Source organism: Carassius auratus, chromosome 24 (assembly GCF_003368295.1).
Source record: "Carassius auratus strain Wakin chromosome 24, ASM336829v1, whole genome shotgun sequence".
Classification (NCBI taxonomy): Eukaryota; Metazoa; Chordata; class Actinopteri; order Cypriniformes; family Cyprinidae; genus Carassius; species Carassius auratus.
Genome location: NC_039266.1, coordinates 18,830,548 through 18,852,207, shown reverse-complemented (window position 1 = coordinate 18,852,207; position 21,660 = coordinate 18,830,548). Strand labels below are relative to the sequence as shown.

General features: G+C 39.6%; 1 protein-coding gene and 1 pseudogene across 1 annotated transcript; both read left to right on the top strand.

Annotated features, from left to right (window-relative positions):
- Positions 1-2,432, top strand: part of LOC113042700 (dihydropyrimidine dehydrogenase [NADP(+)]-like) — a 77,755-nt pseudogene extending 75,323 nt beyond the window's left edge.
- Positions 2,433-2,459: 27 nt separating this feature from the next.
- LOC113042521 (dihydropyrimidine dehydrogenase [NADP(+)]-like) lies at positions 2,460-20,495 on the top strand. The gene is made up of 4 exons (XM_026201438.1): positions 2,460-2,577; positions 17,242-17,357; positions 17,477-17,617; positions 19,863-20,495. The coding sequence occupies exons 2-4, from the start codon at positions 17,304-17,306 to the stop codon at positions 20,031-20,033; spliced, it is 366 nt and encodes a 121-aa protein (XP_026057223.1). The 5' UTR covers positions 2,460-2,577; positions 17,242-17,303; the 3' UTR covers positions 20,034-20,495.
- The last annotated feature ends 1,165 nt before the right edge of the window (positions 20,496-21,660 follow it).

Here is a 21,660-nt window from a genome sequence, read left to right as displayed (position 1 = left end):
TTATAAAACCCATTTGTGCTGTTTATTATATTATATATTTGTGTGTGTGTGTGTGTGTGTGTGTGCGTACACAGTATATATTATTGTGCATGAACTTGCTTTCAAATTGTAAAGCAACATTACCTTTTTATGTATTTTAGTTATTATAATACCTATTAGTATAATTTAAATGTTTTTATGTTTTTTAATGTATCTGTTTAGTTATTAATAAATGTATTGAGTTATTGTAATACATGCCTGCATTTTATATAATTGCAGTGTTTTATGTATTTTTTGCAACACAGAAATATTGAGTATTTTTAAAACAATCTAAATATGGGACCATATACTGTATATACATATATATATATATATATATATATATATATATATATATATATATATATATATATATATATATATATATATTATACTTAAATTATTGTTTTGAATGTTACAGTTTTTGTTTTATTTTAAGTTATTAAAATACACATATATGCAGTATATTATATATTCATTTTAATTCTCTCTCTCTCTGCATGTATATATGTTATTTATTATTGTGCATGAACTTGTATATGGCAAAGCATCATTACTTTTTATTTATTTTAGTTATTGTAAGACCTATTTATATAATTAAAATTCTCAATATATTTTTGCAACAAAGAAAGCATATATTTACTGTATATTTGTATTTATTTATTGAATGATTGGTTTTAGTGCACTTTTTTATTATATTTATCTGCATCTATGGAGGACCACAGGCGTCCAAGTTCAAGATGTTCAGAACTGTTAAAGGGATGAAAATCATTCAAAAAATTTGAACTGGTTATGAATAAGATCCTTTTATCAAACCCAATCCCAGATATCAGATACGAGAGTCAAGATCCAAAGGTCTACGTGTCGAGTCAGGAACCAGCTGTGAGCATTTGCAAAGCGCCTGAATGCTAATCCTGTGAAAGAAGGCAGTTCTCGGGCCGACTTGGGCTGATGTCAGATCGACGATAGCGCCAGGAGATAAGTGTGTCTTATCTGCTTCCTTAAGACGCGGTGTGACTGCCATCTGAAGTGCCGTAGACACTTGCACAAAGCCGGGCTTCAAGCACTCGCTGCATATCACAGTCTCAGAGCTACAGAAGTGTAACAGACTCAATGGAAAGTGTTCGGGTGCGTGCTGACGTGCGCTTGATGAGTGAGCATAAGCTCTGCGTTATCGGCCTCGTCTGCGCCCTGCTGGTAATGAGAGAATGAATTAGATTTCTCTTAAGGTCAATTGTATTCAGCTTTTCAGAGCATGTGCGTCGTAGTACTGCTTTGATTCAGCATGCTGACGTTTGTCTTTTGAAGGATGGCACATGTTTTAATGACCACCGCTTCTCTCTCTCCCTAGATGTGCATATTTATTTGCATGTGTTTGTTTAGTGTGCATGCTGAAGTAGACATTTATGTGTGATCACAAGTAGTGATCAAGTAGTCATTAATGTGTGATCTGATATCTGAAAGATTATAAGTTTGAATCCTACAAACCTTATATTTATTCAACAATAATAGAGTTTACTAGAAATCAAAATTATGCCCTTATTTACTCAAATGAATCCAGACAGATAAGCATTTTTTTGAATAAAAACAACATAAAATTATCATAAATAAAAATAAATAAAAAATACCACTTGTCATATCACAAATCTGATGCTGTGTTTTAATTATTTATACATATTTATCTTCGTTTGGTCTTTTTGATCTCCAGAAATAATGGCGGTCCCCAAACATGTTTTCAAAAACATATTTATTTGTTAGTTATTTTGTCTATCTATCTTTGAAAATTGTTGCATGTAAATAGTTTTTCATTATATGGCCAGTACATGCAACATTTCTGCTTTTGTGTTCCAAAATTATTTTATTTTATTTTATTTTATTTTACTATACATTAATTTAATACATTTTGTTTATAAAAATGTTTTTTTATCTATCTATCTATCTATCTATCTATCTATCTATCTATCTATCTATCTATCTATCTATCTATCTATCTATCTATTCATTCGTTCATTCATTTACTTTTTTATGTTTATAGTCTAAGGCTACCACAGAGACACTTGAATTCTCAACTGTTTCAGTGATATTTGTCAGTTGTATGAATATTTTATATGTGGTATTATTATTATTTTTTTTATTATTATTTTTTTTTTTAGCTTTAAGATTGTGCCATTCTGTTGTGATGTTGTGTGTATGTGGAGGTGTATTGTGATTTTTATTTTATACATTTTGCCTTTTTATTTATAGTGTAGTAGTAGAGAGAGGAGAGGAATGTTGGAGGACATGGAATTGGGAAATGTTGCAAGTCGGATTTAAACTTGCATTACCCTTGTGTGCACTAATCACTAGTCCACAGCTCAGACGTGCACAGTTATTAAAGAAAATTGTGTTTTTCACATAGGTGTGCAGTGCAGTACCAGGACTTCACGGTGACTGAAGACTACTGCACCGATCTGAAAGCCCTGCCTTGAGGAGCTCCAGGATTGGGACGGCTTGTCGCCACCAGCGGCCCGCCATCAGAAAGGAAAGCCTGTGGCCAGACTAGAGGAAGTCAAAGGAAGGGTGAGAGTCATCACAGCTGTATTACAACACCCTTTTACTGATGATTACCCCTCCCCAACTTTCCTCTCACGTTGTTTTCCTTATTACAGTCCTCCGACATGCCATTAAGGAGCTAAACACATTTCCCATAATTCTACAGCTTTAGAAACAAGTGCTCATTAATGCAGCATTAGCACTAAACCCGGGGACTTGCATCCATCCATTTACTTGTTGTTAGTTCGTAAAAATCCACGTAATAACAGCGCTGCCCAATACACAAAGTGGCCGCTTGCACTTGTGCAATCTCAAAGGTGAAAGAAGATTATAGAGCCGCACTTACTCGTTATGCTCCAGTTTTACCATTTTTCCTGGTAAAAGGAAGCACTTGGAGCAAAGTGAGTGCTAAGTTTAAAGTACGCCATGCAGATTGAATTTTTCCAAGTTTGAATCAAGCTTAGACTTTGGGGAAAAAATAATTGGTTCGTTTTATATCTTTTTCTTCACACATGCCATTTACATAACAGCAGCAACAAAAAAAAATATAGAATCACAAAATGAGATTTGACAAAGGCAGCTGTTCACGCGTTTAATGGTTTGTACTTCACGTGTACGTTCAGCCCTCGGTAATCTCCCTCATTATTTGTGCACAAGGAATATTCGGCGGCATGTAAATGAGCAAACTTCAGTAAACTCCTTTCAAAGAGGCGAATTAAAGGCTTTTATCAGATCACAGCCTTTCTGCTAATACACCAGCCGAGGGAAAAGCTTTGAAGCCCGCCTAGTGTTTTCTAACGCGCTAGCTGCGACTTCTCAGCTTCTGACTGCAAGGCGGCTCAGCGCAATAGTTTAAATGCTAATGCCAAATGAGTGTTGGGGAATGAAGGAATAATACGGAAGAGAAGCAGGCAGTGATAAGTGCAAGTCATTTTCATGTCGACAGGACATTAGTGCTGAAATTGGCGCAACAATAACATTGGTGGGAAAGCCGAGGAAAGATGTGGAGTGTTGTGTAGACATACACGACTGTCCGCGTGTCCCCAGGCGGCACTGAGCTGCATTCAGGGTTCCTGCTCGAAAGAAGGAAAAGTCACTGAGCGCATGGGTCACGGGGATGTTCGCTTGACAGACGGTCTTTTGTAAACTGAGAGAGGGAAAGAAAAATCAATGAACATTAGACCATGTGAGCATTGTGCTTCATGTCTGCTATTGTACAGTCGAGCTACTTCTCTGTCAGATGAATGTGAACAGGAGAACGGATTTGTATTTTTTTAAGGAAAATGGGAGTTCTTGCAAGGTGATAAGTGATAAAAAGAAATCATTCTGCAAATATTAAAAATAAATTTTGTTGCCGGCGTAAATCCAAGTGCAGTTTTTTGATCTTCTGTCAAATAGGGTCCTTTATCGGAAATGCATTACTAAATTACAGTACTGTTCAAAAGTTTCGGGTCAGTAAGATTTTTTATATTATTATTATTATTAAAATGCATTAAATTGGTCAAAAGTGACAGTTTTGACTTTAATAATGCCACAAAAAATGTAAAAAAAAAAAAAAAAAAATCTATTTCAAATGCATGCTGTTCTTTTGTATTTACTATTCATCAAAAAATCCTGAATAAAATTTGGGTTTGCATAAAAAATAAGCAGCAGCCTTTCCTGTTTTGTTTGTTCGAATTGATATATATATATATATATATATATATATATATATATATATATATATATATATATATATATATATATATATATATTTATTTATTTATTTATTAGGGGTCCACGACTAAGGATTTTCATAGTCGAATCAGAATTTTCGAATCTTGCCGGTATTCGACTGATAGTCGAATCATATGTTTGAGGGCGGGGCAAAATACATTAACAAGAGTCAAGTCAGACATTCGACTAACATAATTACTGATGTTAACTCACAGTGAAAATGTGTAATGAACACCTTGCAGATATAAACAGGGTAAATAATGTTTTATGTTTTGATGAACAGGTAGCTAACACTTAGCGTCGGCGAAACCATAACAATTAACAATTTTTTTTTTTTTTTTTTTTACAATATTATCATTATAACGTTAGCTTAAAACGTTAGCAGTTAATATTCTGCATTTCTGTTTTGAGCTGCGCGCTAAAGATGACGAGTAGTGTGACGCATTTGATAGCAAGTATTTAATCAATGGGATTCAACTCATAATTTCATATAGAATACGCTTCGTTATTTATACAACGTAACATTAATATTAAGACTTAAGCAAAAAGGGCCTGAATGCACATGAACATCAGGGGCTTTGAATGCGAACTCCTTTTGTGGACGCGTTCTTCACGAAATAATGTGCAGAAACACAGCAGCTAAACCCAAAAAATTAATAGCATTTTAGTATAATGGTCTTCTCATTATAATTGTATGTATATAGCAGCCCCAGTCATAGTTATTAATATTCTGCATTGTAGTTTGAGCTGCTGGCGCTGAAGAGATAGCACCATAGCACAACAATATATGTATATATACATATATACATTCTGAAGGTTATTCCACATAACATCATTCTAGTTTTAAAGGATAGTTTATAGTTTTATACCTTTTTATTGTGTATCTTTAATTGCTTTTCCAACTTAAAGTGTTGAGATCATTAATATCCCACGTAGTTCATCTCTACTGTATTCAAGATGTGTTCGTAGGCTACCATAATTATGATTTGAAAAGCATCTGGTTTAAAACACACAGGTATTAATCTTATAATAGTGTGGCTCCATCTGCTCTGCTGTCTCCCTAACCAGGGTGTTATGTCGGCCCCTGACAGTGTGAAGCAAGACAACCTTGCTGAAGGCTTCATTACCATTATAGTCCTGCCAGGCAGCCAGACCGCTGTTTACAAGTGTTAATACCCCCACGGTCCGGCCTAGCCCAGAGAAAGTGAGTCAGATGACCAGCAGGCACACAAACAGGAAACAGTTTCAGTGTTGTACTGCCTGAGCGCAGCGTTTTAGAGATGGCAGCGAAAAACCAACCGCACATCCCCTGAGAGGACGACGCTCACTGCCTCGGCGAGAAGAAAAAAAACAAACTTGTCTTTCACTGAACGCTCCCTTAGGCTCTGCTTTATCAACCACAGCAACTTCTGTGCTCTCGTCTTCTTTCCTTCACGTTGTGGACCAGTCAAACTGCCTTTTTTTATTCTTTGTGGCTAACAAATTTTCTCATAGCCCTCTCTGTCCTCCATCACCCTTTCTTATCGCTTCCGACTTCAGTTTGCCGTTGTTTTTCTTCGTTTGCTCTCACTCTCTCTCTCAAGCTGTATATAAAGGGTGTCTGGGCTGGTGCTTGCGGTTCTCTGGTGAGCTGTCAGTCAGCGGAGGGGATGTCTGAGAGCGGGCTGACAGGTAATATCAGTCTGGAGCCCTTCCCTGCTTGACACAACTCACTGGAAATATAACATTGTCCAACCACAGGCTCTGCATTTCAATTCCCTGCCCATGTTGTCTTACTTGAACGTCCAAAATTGGCATTCAAATGGTCAATCTGACTATTCTAGAAGTAGTGTTTTGAAATACCTCATACTATTTTGTATTATTATTCTCACACTTTTTCACATCTAACCACTTTTAAGATCGACTCATTTTATGTTTGGTCTTGAATTTTTAGAATCTATAAAATAAAAAAATAAAAAAATGTTCTAGGTGGATGAAACAACTTTTAAATCTTTATTTATATGAATGAAGTTTATACATTTAAAATAAGATAAACTAGATTACTATTATTTACTTAAAATATATATATTTTATTGTCAAATTTACACTTCAGTATGCTGTGCCACAATTTCTTATTTCAGTGAATTAAATAAATGTGTAAAGTAAATACGTCAGTGGAGGAAGCACTATGTGGGGTCTGTTCTTTATGTTAATTATGTATGCATGTATTTATTTATTTCACTTTCTTGTATCCAAGGTTAATATGAAAGGACAAAAAATATATATCTGTTTGAAAATGCCAACAAACTTAACCAAGCAACATTAGCTCAACCAGTTAAGAACGAGATCTATTAGACCTTACCAATGACAAATGAAATGTTTGGGAAACCCGTTTGAACACGTTCATTACTCTTGCTATTCTGTTTGGTGATCTTAGAGGCACAGAAATCACACACACTTTATCTTTTAAAGCATTTTCCCCTCAAACCCATCCCATCTTGTAATCTAGCCGCTTGATTGGAATCATGTTTATTTTAGGTGACATATGGGGTCATTTGTGCATAGAGCTGTGAACGGGCCAGTGGAGAGCAGTTTAGAGCACTGCTTTAGTGCACATTAAATATGAAGGGACTCAGCCGGCCGCTGTCCTGTTCGCCTGGCCAGAGTGAAGATGTACTGTTATTGCCGAGCAATTGTCCGACTGCTCAATGGGGTCTTTCATTAGCCCTCGCTCATATCTGACCCACGAGATGCTGGCCAATCACAATGCATAACACACTGCTAGCGTTGTTCAGGGAGGTTTCAGTGCCCCAAAAGTGTTATGGGCTAAAAGCAACGGTTTGACACTAAATTACCATTGAATAAATGTATGGCCATTACGTTTACATCAATTTTATATCTGCATAAAATCCAGATATAGTACATAGTTTTAATTGAATTTAGTAGTTGCTCGGAGTTATGATTCATAATGATGTATGTGTGTGTCTGTGTGTTTTATATAATATATAACTCTCTCTCTCTCTCTCTCAAAAAAAAAAAAAAAAAAATATATATATATATATATATATATATATATATATTTATATTATATAATATATATTTATATATTGTGGCTGTCAATCAATTAAAATATTTAATTGTGATTAATCGCATAATTGCCATGAGTTAAAGTGCGATTAATCACAACTTAATCGCACATTTTTATGTTCAAAATGTACCTTAAATTAATAATTTTCAACTTTTTAATACTATAATCAACATGGCCATGAACAAATATGGATGCATTATGCAATATGTTTAATAAATATTGCATTAAACTGTTTTCACTCTATAACCAAATGAATATTAAAAATAGTGACTGAAACGCTGCCCATTAAGTCTACATAACCAGCTCATCCTGATTTATAATTGAGCAGTCATCTGATAAAATCAAATAGGTTAAACATAAGATAAAGACAATAGCTGTGCTGTGATTTCAGCTATATTTGCATGTAAAATTAGAGTAGCAACAGTTCAGGTTTAACTGAAATCACATCTCCTCAGCCACTCGCTGAACAGAGCAGATGCAGAGAGAGTGAGGTGTGTGCGCAGCAGGAAAGAGAGACCTTGTGCTTGTGCGGCATTACTGGCGAGTCTCAGAAAGTAAATAAGGCTCGGGCAAACCCTGAAGAATGGTCAATAGGCGCTTTTTGAAAAAATAAAATAAAATGGTCGCTAGAGGGGTATGAAAAGTCGCTAGGTTGGTAACACTGTCAGCATCTCCATCAATTTCTAAAACTACAGGCTAGGCCATGGGTCAAACAGAAAATTTGTGCTTTGTTAATTGCATGTTAATATAATTAGTGCAAAATGTGTTAATATTGCATATACACACAGGCAGACATAGCCATATAGGCTTTTGTATGGTGGATATTAAAGAGATGAAAAAATGAAAATTCTGTCATTAATTACTCACGCTTATGTCGTTTCAAACCCGTAAGAACTTCATTCATCTTTGGAACACAAATTAAAATATTGTTGATGAATTCTGAGAGCTCTGAACCACCCGTATGCTGTTCTGTGTCAGTTGCGCCACACAGATAAGTTGTCTACGTTATTTACACTTTGATTTGAAAGAAAACACCGCATCCGTGTAGCGTTCCTGACACAGAATAGTTCAGTGGATACTCTCCAAAATGGCGAATGACGCGGAGGAGACGAATTGTTAAATAAAGTCGTTATTTTTGTTTTCTTTATGCAAAAAAGTATTCTTAATACTATGAATTAATTATATTCATAATTAATGTGTGGGTGTGTGTATTTACTATATATGTCATTAATACTAGCACTATAAGTGTATATTAATTTTAGTTTTAGTAATTCAACTTCAGCTTATTTCACTTAGTTTGAAATAACATTTCTAATTTTCATTCATTTTTCAAGTTTATGTTTGTCATGTAATATTTATATTTTATTTTATTTCAATTACCACTTATATATATATATATATATATATATATATATATATATATATATATATATATATATATATATTCACTCTTATTCACCTATTATTATTATTATTATTATTAATAATTATACATTAATACATAATATAACATTTTATTTTATATATTTAACATATATATATATATCACTTTTTATTTATTTTATTTATCATTAACCAAAATAATTTGCTCATCACAAAAAAAATATAATTCATTAAAAAAAATTTTATCAATGGCAACATAAGAGATGACTATAGTTGTTTTGGTCTCCAGTAATTATTGTCTCCTTTTTGTAATATTGGGTTCTGTATAAACAATAAGTTGAATAAAGCAGCCCGTCTGTCACCTAAATTAATCTTTGTTCAGTTGATGTGTGCAATGTGTTGTTTACAAATTTGAGAGGACGGTACAAGTGAGAAAAAGTGTGTGTACTATTAAGAAGAAAAAAAAAACAATGCATCCAATTAGGAGAGTGTCTCTGATAGCTGAAAACACAGGACTAGCATTTGGGGTGGTGGACGTCACCCAGTACTTTTCATTAAAACCATACACAGCTCGATGACTTTTCAATAGCAGGCCACAAAATTCCTACACAACAAATAAGCGAGGATGATTCACGGCATTCTGGGAGTTCGGAGTTGAAAGCTTTGCCTTAATGAGCTTAAGAGAATGTCTTTCTCCCTTTGAGTCGCCCGAGGCCGCGGTCTTAACTTTCGCTGTCTCCCAGGGCATCCCCTCTCTGTCTGCCGTTTATGCCGGTTCACCCAAAAGCCTCTCGCAGTGTCATGAAGAAACAGCAATGAGATGAAGGAAAAACACTGTGGTTGGAAAAGACTTTGTGCTGTCCCGGGTTCAAATTAATGAGGGTTGAACGCTCTTGAGATAAATTTAGGTTTTCATATTTAATTATAACCTTCTTCAGTGGTTGAGTGCGGATAAATCACACGATTATTGTGCTTCAGGGTTGTTTATAGCATTCTTTATGGCTTTTATTTTTGACTCATGAGTTGATATCTTTTCCTAATGGCAATGAGCAGTTGAAAGAGCAATAAGGCTTAATAGTTGGATCGTATGAAGTGCTCGACTGGGAAACGACTGCCTCTGCTTTGAACCTGCGTCGCTCTTTCATGTAGGTAGTATCAGTCTTTGAGTTTTTCACCTTCAGACTTGTTGCTTGACACGTGCTCTCTGTGTCTGAAGATATCAGATGAGCGAAAGATTAACATCTTTTGATCAGCTATCGCGCTGACATCCACTCTGACATTAAATGAATGTTTTATTTTGTATATGTGACGAAAAACGATATTCAAACGCACAGTCTAACTCACGCGCCAAGAAATGTCATCTGCTGGCTCCGCTTGAACCGTAATGTGGAATATCTTTAGATCTGATTGTAGTTTGATCTGGAATGTGGTTGTGAGATGCGTGTTTCCCAGGTTTGGCGTCAAGCGCTACAGGGATACTGTCACGCTGCCAGTCTTTGTTTTCCTGGGTGTTCCCTAGTGAGCTCACTTCCCCTTAGGCACTTCACCATAGGCACTTTAATTCCGCTAGTCTGGTTGTGTCTTCACAGTAATTGCACTCCAATTAGAATCGCACAGGTGTTGACAATACTCTGGCATTAGTTTCCCTATATAGAGCTGTCTTTCTCTGTTGTCATCATGGAGTCCTTACCCTATGTGTCTCATGCTCTCGTTCCCCCGAGACTTCCTCTACCTTCTCATTCTTCCGAGTTCCCCGTTTCATCCGGTTCCCTCTTTTGGTTACGTTTGTCTCTCATGACTGTTTATTTTTGTAGTTACCCCTCTGTTTAAATAAAAACCCTTACCTGCATTTGGATCTACCCTCTCTTTGTGTTTTCCCAAACCCAACCGTGACAGAAGGACTCCATCATGCCTAGATCCAGCGGTGTGAGATTTCGAATCGGTTCCCCAGCCACCATGGAGGAACGGAGGGGGAGATTCCGGAACTTAACCACCCTTCATCAAGAGGGAAGGGAGGTGGGTGGCCTGGCGCAATTGTTTTGGACTTTGGCAGTCGGGTTAGGTTACAATGATGCAGCACTAAAGGATTGGTTTAATAATTGCCTGGATGATCCTTTACCTCAATGGGAGATGAAGGGGTTAGAGATCCTGGACTTTTGGGGGTTTACCAATTACCTGCACCATCGTGCTCAGTGGAATGCAACAACCACACCAGAGTTTCCAGACAGGGCTGCCAGCTCAGCCCCACAACCCAAGATGGCCACCAGCCCAGCCCCACAACCCAAGATGGCCGCCAGCCTAGCGCCACAGCTCAAGATGGCCGCCAGCCCAGCACCACAGCACAAGATGGCCGACTCAACGCCACCGACTCTCCATCGTAGAGGGCGGAGGAGGAGACAGGCAGCTACTGTTCCTCAGGACCCGGAGAACGTTCCCGAGCGGGCGGCTGCCGTCCATGAGGCCATTCCCGATGCGGTGCCCGCTGCTGTTCCGGAGGCGGTGGCCGAGGCTGTTCCCGATGCGGTGCCCGCTGCTATTCCGGAGGCCGAGGCGGTGGCCGAGGCCGTTCCCGATGCGGTGCCCGCTAATGTTCCGGAGGCCGAGGCGGTGCCCGATGCAGTCTCCGAGGCGGTGCCCGATGCAGTTCCCGAGGCGGTGCCCGATGCTGTTTCCGAGGCCGAGGCTGTTCCCGAGAAGGTGCTCGATGCTGTTCGAGAGGCCGAGACAATGCCCGATGCTGTTCCCGATGTGGTGCCCGCTGCGGTTCTGGAGGCCGAGGCGGTACCCGCTGCTGTTCCGGAGGCCGGGGCGGTGGCCGAGGTCGTTCCCGATGCGGTGCCCGCTGCTGCTCCGGAGGCCGAGGCTGTTCCCGAGGCGGTGCCTGATGCAGTTCCCGAGGCGGTGCCCGATGCAGTTCCCGAGGCGGTGCCCGATGCTGTTCCCGAGGCGGTGCCCGATGCAGTTTCCGAGGCGGTGCCCGAGGCAGTTCCCGAGGCGGTGCCCGAGGCAGTTCCCGAGGCGGTGCCCGATGCAGTCCCCGAGGCGGTGCCCGATGCTGTTCCCGAGGCGGTGCCCGATGCTGTTCCCGAGGCGGTGCTCGATGCTGTTCCCGAGGCGGTGCCCGATGCAGTTCCCGAGGCGGTGCCCGATGCTGTTCCCGAGGCGGTGCCCGATGCAGTTCCCGAGGCGGTGCCCGATGCTGTTCCCGAGGCGGTGACCGATGCTGTTCCCGAGGCGGTGCCCGATGCAGTTCCCGAGGCGGTGCCCGATGCTGTTCTCGAGGCGGTGCCCGATGCAGTTCCCGAGGCGGTGCCCGATGCAGTTCCCGAGGCGGTGCCCGATACAGTTCCCGAGGCGGTGCCCGATGCTGTTCCCGAGGCGGTGCCCGATGCTGTTCCCGAGGCGGTGCCCGATGCAGTTCCCGAGGCGGTGCTCGATGCAGTTCCCGTGGCGGTGCTCGATGTTGTTCCCGAGGCGGTGCCCGATGCAGTTCCCGAGGCGGTGCCCGATGCAGTTCCCGAGGCGGTGCCCGATGCAGTTCCCGAGGCGGTGCCCGATGCAGTTCCCGAGGCGGTGCCCGATGCTGTTCCCGAGGCGGTGCCCGATGCAGTTCCCGAGGCGGTGCTCGATGTTGTTCCCGAGGCGGTGCTCGATGTTGTTCCCGAGGCGGTGCCCGATGCAGTTCCCGAGGCGATGCCCGAGGCGGTGCCCGAGGCTGTTCCCGAGGCGGTGCCCGATGCTGTTCCCGAGGCGGTGCTCGATGCAGTTCCCGAGGCGGTGCCCGATGCAGTTCCCGATGCTGTTCCCGAGGCGGAGCCCGATGCTGTTCCCGAGGCGGTGCCCGATGCTGTTCCCGAGGCGGTGCCCGATGCTGGTCCCGAGGCGGTGCCCGATGCAGTTCCCGAGGCGGTGCCCGATGCAGTTCCCGAGGCGGTGCCCGATGCTGTTCCCGAGGCGGTGCCCGATGCTGTTCCCGAGGCGGTGCCCGATGCAGTTCCCGAGGCGGTGCCCGATGCTGTTCCCGAGGCGGTGCCCGATGCAGTTCCCGAGGCGGTGCTCGATGTTGTTCCCGAGGCGGTGCCCGATGCAGTTCCCGAGGCGGTGCCCGATGATGTTCCCGAGGCGGTGCCCGATGCTGTTCCCGAGGCGGTGCCCGATGCAGTTCCCGAGGCGGTGCCCGATGCAGTTCCCGAGGCGGTGCTCGATGTTGTTCCCGAGGCGGTGCCCGATGCAGTTCCCGATGCAGTTCCCGAGGCAGTGCCCGATGCAGTTCCCGAGGCGGTGCTCGATGTTGTTCCCGAGGCGGTGCTCGATGTTGTTCCCGAGGCGGTGCCCGATGCTGTTCCCGAGGCGGTGCCCGATGCTGTTCCCGAGGCGGTGCCCGATGCTGTTCCCGAGGCGGTGCCCGATGCTGTTCCCGAGGCGGTGCCCGATGCAGTTCCCGAGGCGGTGCTCGATGCTGTTCCCGAGGCGGTGCCCGATGCAGTTCCCGAGGCGGTGCCCGATGCAGTTCCCGAGGCGGTGCCCGATGCAGTTCCCGAGGCGGTGCTCGATGTTGTTCCCGAGGCGGTGCCCGATGCAGTTCCCGAGGCGGTGCCCGATGCAGTTCCCGAGGCGGTGCCCGATGCAGTTCCCGAGGCGGTGCCCGATGCTGTTCCCGAGGCGGTGCCCGATGCAGTTCCCGAGGCGGTGCTCGATGCTGTTCCCGAGGCGGTGCCCGATACAGTTCCCGAGGCGGTGCCCGAGGCTGTTCCAGAGGCGGTGCCTGATACAGTTCCCGAGGCGGTAACCACAAGGCCGTGGTGGTCTTCTACTCCGCCCTGGGGGACTCTGGCGGTGACCACGAGGACGTGGTGGTCGTCCGCTCCACCCTGGGGGACTCGGGCGGTGACCACGAGGACGTGGTGGTCGTCCGCTCCGCTCTGGGGGACTCCGGCGGTGACCATGAGGACGTGGTGGTCTTCTGCTCCGCCCTGGTGGACTCCGGCCTCGACCACAAAGACGTGGTGGTCTTCCGCTCCGCCCTGGAGGGCTTTGACTCTGACCACAAGGCCGTGGTGGTCTTCCGCTCCGCCCTGGTGGACTCCGGCCTCGACCACAAAGATGTGGTGGTCATCTGCTCCGTCCTGGTGGACGCCTCAACATGCCCTTCATGGACTTATGTTTTGTGTTTTTTGAGTTCTGTTTCTGTCTGTTCCTTTTAGTTTAGTCTGACCCTCCTTCCCTCCCCCTGAGCCTCCACCTGTCCGCCTCCCTCCTGGACTCCTTGTTTTGTGTTGCACCTTTCCATTCCTCCTGGTTGCTCCTGTCCCTGTTTTCTGTCCCTCCGTCCCTCCCCCTGGTCCGCCGCCGTTCCACCTCCCTCCTGCCTCTTTTTCTGTTGGGGTTTTCCTGGGTTTAGGTGGAGCATCTGGTAGCTGCTCCGTAGGGAGGGGGTAATGTCACGCTGCCAGTCTTTGTTTTCCTGTGTGTTCCCTAGTGAGCTCACTTCCCCTTAGGCACTTCACCATAGGCACTTTAATTCCGCTAGTCTGGTTGTGTCTTCACAGTAATTGCACTCCAATTAGAATCGCACAGGTGTTGACAATACTCTGGCATTAGTTTCCCTATATAGAGCTGTCTTTCTCTGTTGTCATCATGGAGTCCTTACCCTATGTGTCTCATGCTCTCGTTCCCCCGAGACTTCCTCTACCTTCTCATTCTTCCGAGTTCCCCGTTTCATCCGGTTCCCTCTTTTGGTTACGTTTGTCTCTCATAACTGTTTATTTTTGTAGTTACCCCTCTGTTTAAATAAAAACCCTTACCTGCATTTGGATCTACCCTCTCTTTGTGTTTTCCCAAACCCAACCGTGACAGATACTTCATGTAAAAATGAACTTTCTGTCATCAGTTATTCACCCTCTTATTCATATATATATATATAATTAAAAAAAAAAAAAAAAAAATATATAAATTTACTTTAAGGAGTATATTGATATAATTTATCGATTTTATTTTATTTAACTTTTTCAAAATGTCGTTTTATCTCCAGTAAAATGTAAAGATTTACTTCATAAAAATGATACCTGGTAGATGCAACAAAATGTTTTAAAATATGTTTTAACAAATTGTTTTATTTATTTATTTATTTATTATTTTTTTTATTTTTTTATGTTTTATGTTTTATGTTTTGTTTTTGTTTTGTTTTGTTTTGTTTTGTTTTGTTTTGTTTTGGTTTTGTTTTGGTTTGGTTTTGTTTTTGTTTTTGTTTTGTTTTTGTTGGACTTGTCAGTTAGTTGGAGTTATTAGTTTTTTTTCTCCAATAAAATGTAAAGATTTACTCCATGAAAATGTTACCTGCCAGATTTTTCACATTTCAGCATTTATAGTATTTAATTTTCCAGTATTTAATTAAAAGATTTCTCCATATTCATCCATGGAAGCTGGATTGGCCCTGAATATCTACTGACATAGAACCACCAAGAAGTGTAGAAATCCTATGGGTAAAGTTTGTGGACCAGTAAAGACCAGCAAAATAAATCAAATACCATATTCCAAAAAGCTGCCAAGACCTGGTTTTTCTAGCATGGTGAGGATTGTCTCGGAGAATCCAATAAGTGAAGACGTCCCGGCTCTCTTCGAGACGCCCACTGAGAGAGTGTGAAGTGGCCGAAATCATGTTTTCTGTCGACACACTCCTGCTGAATCCATCAACGGGAGAATCTTCCACCCACAATTCCGAGCGAGCCGGCAATCCCTGTTCGTCGCCACGGTAATGTCTTAAGCCTGAATGGCAAATGAATATTTTTGCAAATATATTGCATGATTTTACAGTACAGGGCCTTCAAAAGATACAAAAGTGGTAAACCAAGGACAATAATCTCTCAGAAATCATTGTGCGTGACCTACATCAGTTTTCATTTTACTTTTTATGCACAAGTGATTTCGACAACGTGCGCAGCTGCTTCGGGGGCTGTGGATGTAATATCGATCGTGCGTGCTTGCCAATAAGTTTTCTTTCTTTTAACATTAAAGCATCGCCTCGCGCAAAACGCCACAAACCTGAAGTCTCACCTCCGTGTGGAATGAAAGCGGTTTAAGCCCGGAGCAGATTAGACTCTAAACCTGTGTGTTGACAGAAGGGATCTCATTAATTTTCAAGGATGAAAAAGAGTAGCCACTCCTCAGAAGGGAGCAGCGTGTGTCTTTAATGCCTTTGTTTTGCTCTCCATGAGCGTGTGTACTTCTCTGATGGTCTAATGAGGGACGCAGCGCTCATGCTTTGGCACACATGGCATCTGAAGCCCAGTGAATCAGTAATCACTAGAAAGCGTAAATACCCGTCTCCTTGGTGAGAGCATCTTAAAGGAGAACACATGGCACTGCGTGAAAGGAAGTACGTAATTGAGTATGTCAGGAAATATAATTGGTTACCTCAAAGAAAACACAACCAAATCACCAAATGATATCAGGCATCTGTTTTTGGAGAGCATATAGTATAGCAAATGTCCAGAAAAGAACATGGACCACAAAGAATCCCACCAATTGTTTTTTTTTTTTTTTTTTTTTATTCCTTAATTTAATTGCTAGAACAAGTGTTATTTTAATATCATTTATATAAAAGTATATACTATATGCTATAATGATTTATATTATACTGTTATAGTATTTATTAATGTTTTAAATTATAATAATTACAATATTTTTATTTATACAGTTATATTTAATATTATAATTAATAGTAATAATTATTATATTTATTGAATTAATTCGGTTAGGCTTGAGATGCGTCATTATTGATTCTCTGGGCTTCAATAAGGGTAAATATTATTTATATATCATAAATAATATTAACCCTTATTTCTTTACTATTATTTATAAAATGTTATTATTATTATTATTATTATTATTATTATTATTATTATTATTATTATTATTATTATTATTATTATTATTATTAATAATAATAATAAATATATTATTTAATATTATTGTAACTTAGTTTTAGTTAGTTGCCAAGGAAACATTTTTTATTATTAGGTTTTTTTTAATACTTATATTGTGTTTTATACCAGCTGTCTTTCAATTACTGAAAACTATTTTTAATAGTTTTAATTTTTGTTTTAGTTAACAACAACAACACTTAGTATTATTTATACTGTATACTATTATAGTATTTATTAATATTTTATTATCAGTGTAGTAGTATAATATACTTATTTCAGTTACTGTAGATCAAAAGCAAAGCAACATTTCTATTTTTTTTGTTCTAGTGTTTTATTTGCAACGAATGTTTTCATTTAAATTAAATTAAAATTAAATTTATGCATTTAGCAGACGCTTTTATCCAAAGCGACTTACAGTGCATTAAGGCTATCAATTTTTACATATCATGTGTTCCCGGGGAATCGAACCCCCAACCTTGCACTTGCTTGCTCGCAGTGATCTACCAGTTGAGCTACAGGAACACAGTTTAATTTAATATTTATTATTTGTGTGTGCAGTTAATTCTGTTTGTTTCTTGTTCCCCAATACTGTCTACCCAGTTTTGGCCTGTACCTGCAGGAAAAGAAGGAAGCGATTGCAACTACAGAAAGAAACTGAGAGAATGTACACCAAAAGGAGAGTTTACTCTCCCAAGGGACCTGTGCCAAGAGTTAAAGTATGTTTACTTATATTATACACTTGCTTACATATCGTTAGAGCTCAGAAACTATTTTTCTCCTCAAGACCTTTGACCTTCGGTCTGAAGTTCCCATATGTTTGTGTTTTTACACTCAGAATGTGATAGCCGAAGATCTGCAACACATCGGCGCCTATCAAGAGCTCAACACTGAGGAGCAAGTGCAAGCTTTCATCGATCCGAAGATGTGCGTTAACTGCGGGAAGTGTTACATGACCTGTAACGACGCTGGATACCAGGTGCGTACCTCCCTCCGTCCGCCCACTGCCTGTTTGTTCCCACACAGACCCATAGCTCCTAGCCTCTGGCTCTTCAATTACAGCTCCTGGCTTCTCCAGGTCTCAAAGACTCCAGACAGTCCTTTATAAACTGAGAAAGAACTATTTCCAACTCTCAACAACCAGTGGTTTTCACTTATAGCTAACAGAATATGGCTTACATTAACAAAAAACAATACAATATTTAGCCTAGCGGTTAGCATACATGCTTAGCAGACTCTAAATACTGAAGTGAATACTAAAACTGCTTTATCAAATACTAAACTAAACCAATATACCAATATTAATTGGGTTAATGATTCTACCCTGACATACATGTACATAAAAAAAAAAAAAAAAAAGAGTACTGCTATGATGCATCTTACCGGCAGGCTAAAGACATCTCATTAGCACACATGGTTTTCCCTTTAGAGACTGTAATGAATATTAGCGCTGAAAACTGCGATGTCCCCTTGTGCTTCAGCCTGCAGGAGAACGGCAAGTGGGATGGCTCTGACAGTTTTATTAAAGTATTCATCTCACCCTCTCCTGTTAAATAAATGTCCCTTGCAATTTATCACGAGGGTATTGATGAAGTAGAGTGCGGGTTTTATCAAAGCATTAATTGTTCACAGTGACGCTCATTGTCTGTGAGTGGATCTCTAAGAGGAATTACACATTATTAATGCTTTCTAATATAGAGGAGCATTCATCAAAATAATGTGTCACGATCAAATAGGTGGCCCATCAAGCAATACAAAACAGCATTCTGTTGTGCTAGCAGCAATCCGGTTATGTCTGAAAAGGTGCGCATACTCGATTCCACCTGCCAAAATAATGTCTAATCTTCCTGCTGTACAAACACAACACTTCACAGATTGTATGAACTGTCTAATATAACATTTAGATTGATGGCCATCATTCCTCTTCTCTGTAATGTATACACATAAAAAGTTACATGTTGCATAAAGGAAATGAAGCCTATTTAAGGCCCATTAAAGATTTTTCATTTTGTGAATTTTTTTTAAGACAACTACACAGATTTCCCTCTAGAATTCCTGGTAATGTTGTAATAACTTTGAGTTTGATGACAATGAAATGTAATTTGTAAAATTTGTAAATGTAAAATTATATGACAATGATTTTAATAATTACATTAAGATTAATAATAATAATAATAATAATAATTATTATTATTATTATTATTATTATTATTATTATTATTATTATTATAAATGAATACAAATGATAATTATAGGTGATTGAATAATATGATGATTATAATTATTTTGTTAATTAGCATTTTCTAAACCAGCTTAAAATTTTAGCTTTGAGGTTTTTTATTATAATTAATAATTTTTTGCATTTTCATAAATTGTAAGTTTGTACTTTATTACAGCCAAAATCATTATTTTAACAATAATTATAATACATTTATTGTTGTTGTTTCATTATTATTGCTGTTTTTCATTATTTATAAACAAGCTTCAAATTTATTAATTTTTTATTAAAAATAAATATAATTTGCTTTACAATTTCCCTTTAATACAGTAATTCTGTACTTTATTACAGAAAATAAATATTAGTAATAATAATAAATGTAATACATTTTTTAAAAATAATGTTTTTGTAAGATTTTACATTATTAATATTAATATTATTATTAATATTATTATTATTATTACATTTAAGAATAAGTCATCACTTTAATAGAGTAAATTTGTACTTTATTGCAATAATATGATTATTTTGATATTAGTAAATTATCAATAATAATAATTTTATAATTAGGCTAAAAATAAAAAACAGATTCTATAAATGTTATCATGGTGTTTAAATAGGATTTACATTTTAATAATTTTGAACATTTTATTGTAATATTTTTTTTGTCATTTTTGTATTACAACATTAAAATAATATAATTATATTATTAAAAGTAAAGCATTGAAAGGCAGATTCTAAAAATAGTGCCATTACATATAAATACCATTTAAATACGTCGTTGTTTGGTTGTTGTTGTTTTCTCTCTTGAATTACAATAATGAGAATTTTGGCCTAATTAAATAAAACGAATGAAATATGAGCCACATGACATGTTCCTGACAGGTTTCACACATCTGTGTGCTCCGGTGGAGGGACAGTGTGTTTGTATCGTGTAACATCTAGTCGTAGCTGGTTGTCGCCCCTGCTGAGGATATAACGATTCTAATGTCTCTGTGTCTTGCAGGCCATTGTGTCTGACCCCGAGACTCATCTCCCCATGATTCAGGACAGCTGCAGCGACTGTACTCTGTGCCTCAGCGTCTGCCCCATCATCGACTGCATCAAGATGGTTACCAGGACAACCCCTTATGTGCCAAAGCAAGGCCTCCTTCAAGCCGTGGAGCCCGTGTGCTGACAGAAAACCCCAGACAAAACAAAAAGTCTATATCACAGCACTGAATTTACTCTGTAATTGCAGTGTGAAGAATTAACTTTGTTGTGGGGTGGGGGGGGGGCAAATAATTAGATTGAAAAAAAAATAATTGCCTTATTTTCAGGAGCCAATTATCCAGAAATAATCTTAGGGGGTGTTATTTTGAAACAATAGCGAGGCGATCTGTCGAGGTGAAGTTTCTGCCTCTCATTCTCTGAGGGCTGATGGAAATGAATCTGGCTGTTTATGCAGATGTGGGAAGACCACGCGTATCCTTTAACAAGAGCCACAATGATGGATCGTCCACTACATCCAGAACAGAATGCAATCACATATACAAGAGCTGCTGATGGGAAATGAGGAAATGAATGGATTTTAATTGAATGGTGGATGGTTGGGCTCCGAATCACACTCGATGTTGTTTTCCATAACGCATGATGATTAGAAAAGGTTTGTATGATGTTATACATGCTATATTGTATGCAAAAAGCCAGTATACTTCTACAACTAAACCTGAAGTAGTAGTTACCTCATTGACATGGATTTAATGTATTTCCCTCAAAGCCTTAATAACAAATGGTTGATTTTGATTGCATTAGCCATCTGGACAGGGTCATTTAGAGAGCCGGTCTACCTCGGTAATATGCTGAACATTTCGAGTAAAGGTCATCTATGACTATTTCCAGACATTAGAGATGAAGACTAGCTGTTATTCATCTTGGACCCAAAAGGTCAAGTCTGACCACCTCTATCTCTACAAATACACGGCCCATCCGTACCGCACATACAAGCCCCTAGCTTGCTCTCTATGAAGCAGACGATCGAACACAGTGATGGCCGTGCACTTGTCCTTAACAATGATGAATGGATCTCATGAAGAAATGTCTTGGTCATATCTCAGCCCCAAAACATACAAAGTCGTAGCCCATTACATAAGAAAATTATTATTCATTTTGAAAATTCTCATTACTGTAATGTGGAAAATCAGTAACTGTCTTCTTGTGTGCATACATTTTAATTATTTATTTTTGTCATATGAAAGTTATGAGAAATAAGTATATATATATAAGTATATATGTTCTACATTAATTTTGTGTAACATTTTGTATCATATTAAGGTCTGAGAATTATGGGGAAAATATGCTTAATTTATAATAATAATAATAATGATAAATATTTCAGGTTATACTTAAAAATGATATATTACCTATACCTACATATATAATTTTGGCTTAAAAAGTATACCGATTTAAAAAATGTCATTCAGATTCTTGTTTCATAAAGCTGTAACACTAATTTACTGTAACAATAATTTGCTTAGTTCTATCTCTAAGCCTATTTATAGTAATATGTACTTATCTGTAATTGCACACTTGTGGACTTGCATATTAATAAAAAGTCTGGTTGTCAATCTTATTTGACTAGCACTATTGACTATTGTAAGCAATTCCCTGATGTACTGTATTAATACTGTAATAACGGTTGGGGTTAATGAGGGCAACCTGCACATCGCCAGCACATGAAAAACGTTTGAAGGAGACTGGAATAATTGAGGTCCCGCGTTCACCTACAAGGGTGGCAGTTCATATTTGTTATGTAGATGTCACGT

Coding starts and splice junctions, on each gene's coding strand:
- LOC113042521 (XM_026201438.1), top strand. CDS start 17,304: ATGTACACCAAAAGGAGAGTTTACTCTCCCAAGGGACCTGTGCCAAGA. Junction 17,358..17,476: donor GACCTGTGCCAAGAGTTAAA/GTATGTTTACTT, acceptor TTTTACACTCAG/AATGTGATAGCCGAAGATCT. Junction 17,618..19,862: donor GTAACGACGCTGGATACCAG/GTGCGTACCTCC, acceptor TGTGTCTTGCAG/GCCATTGTGTCTGACCCCGA.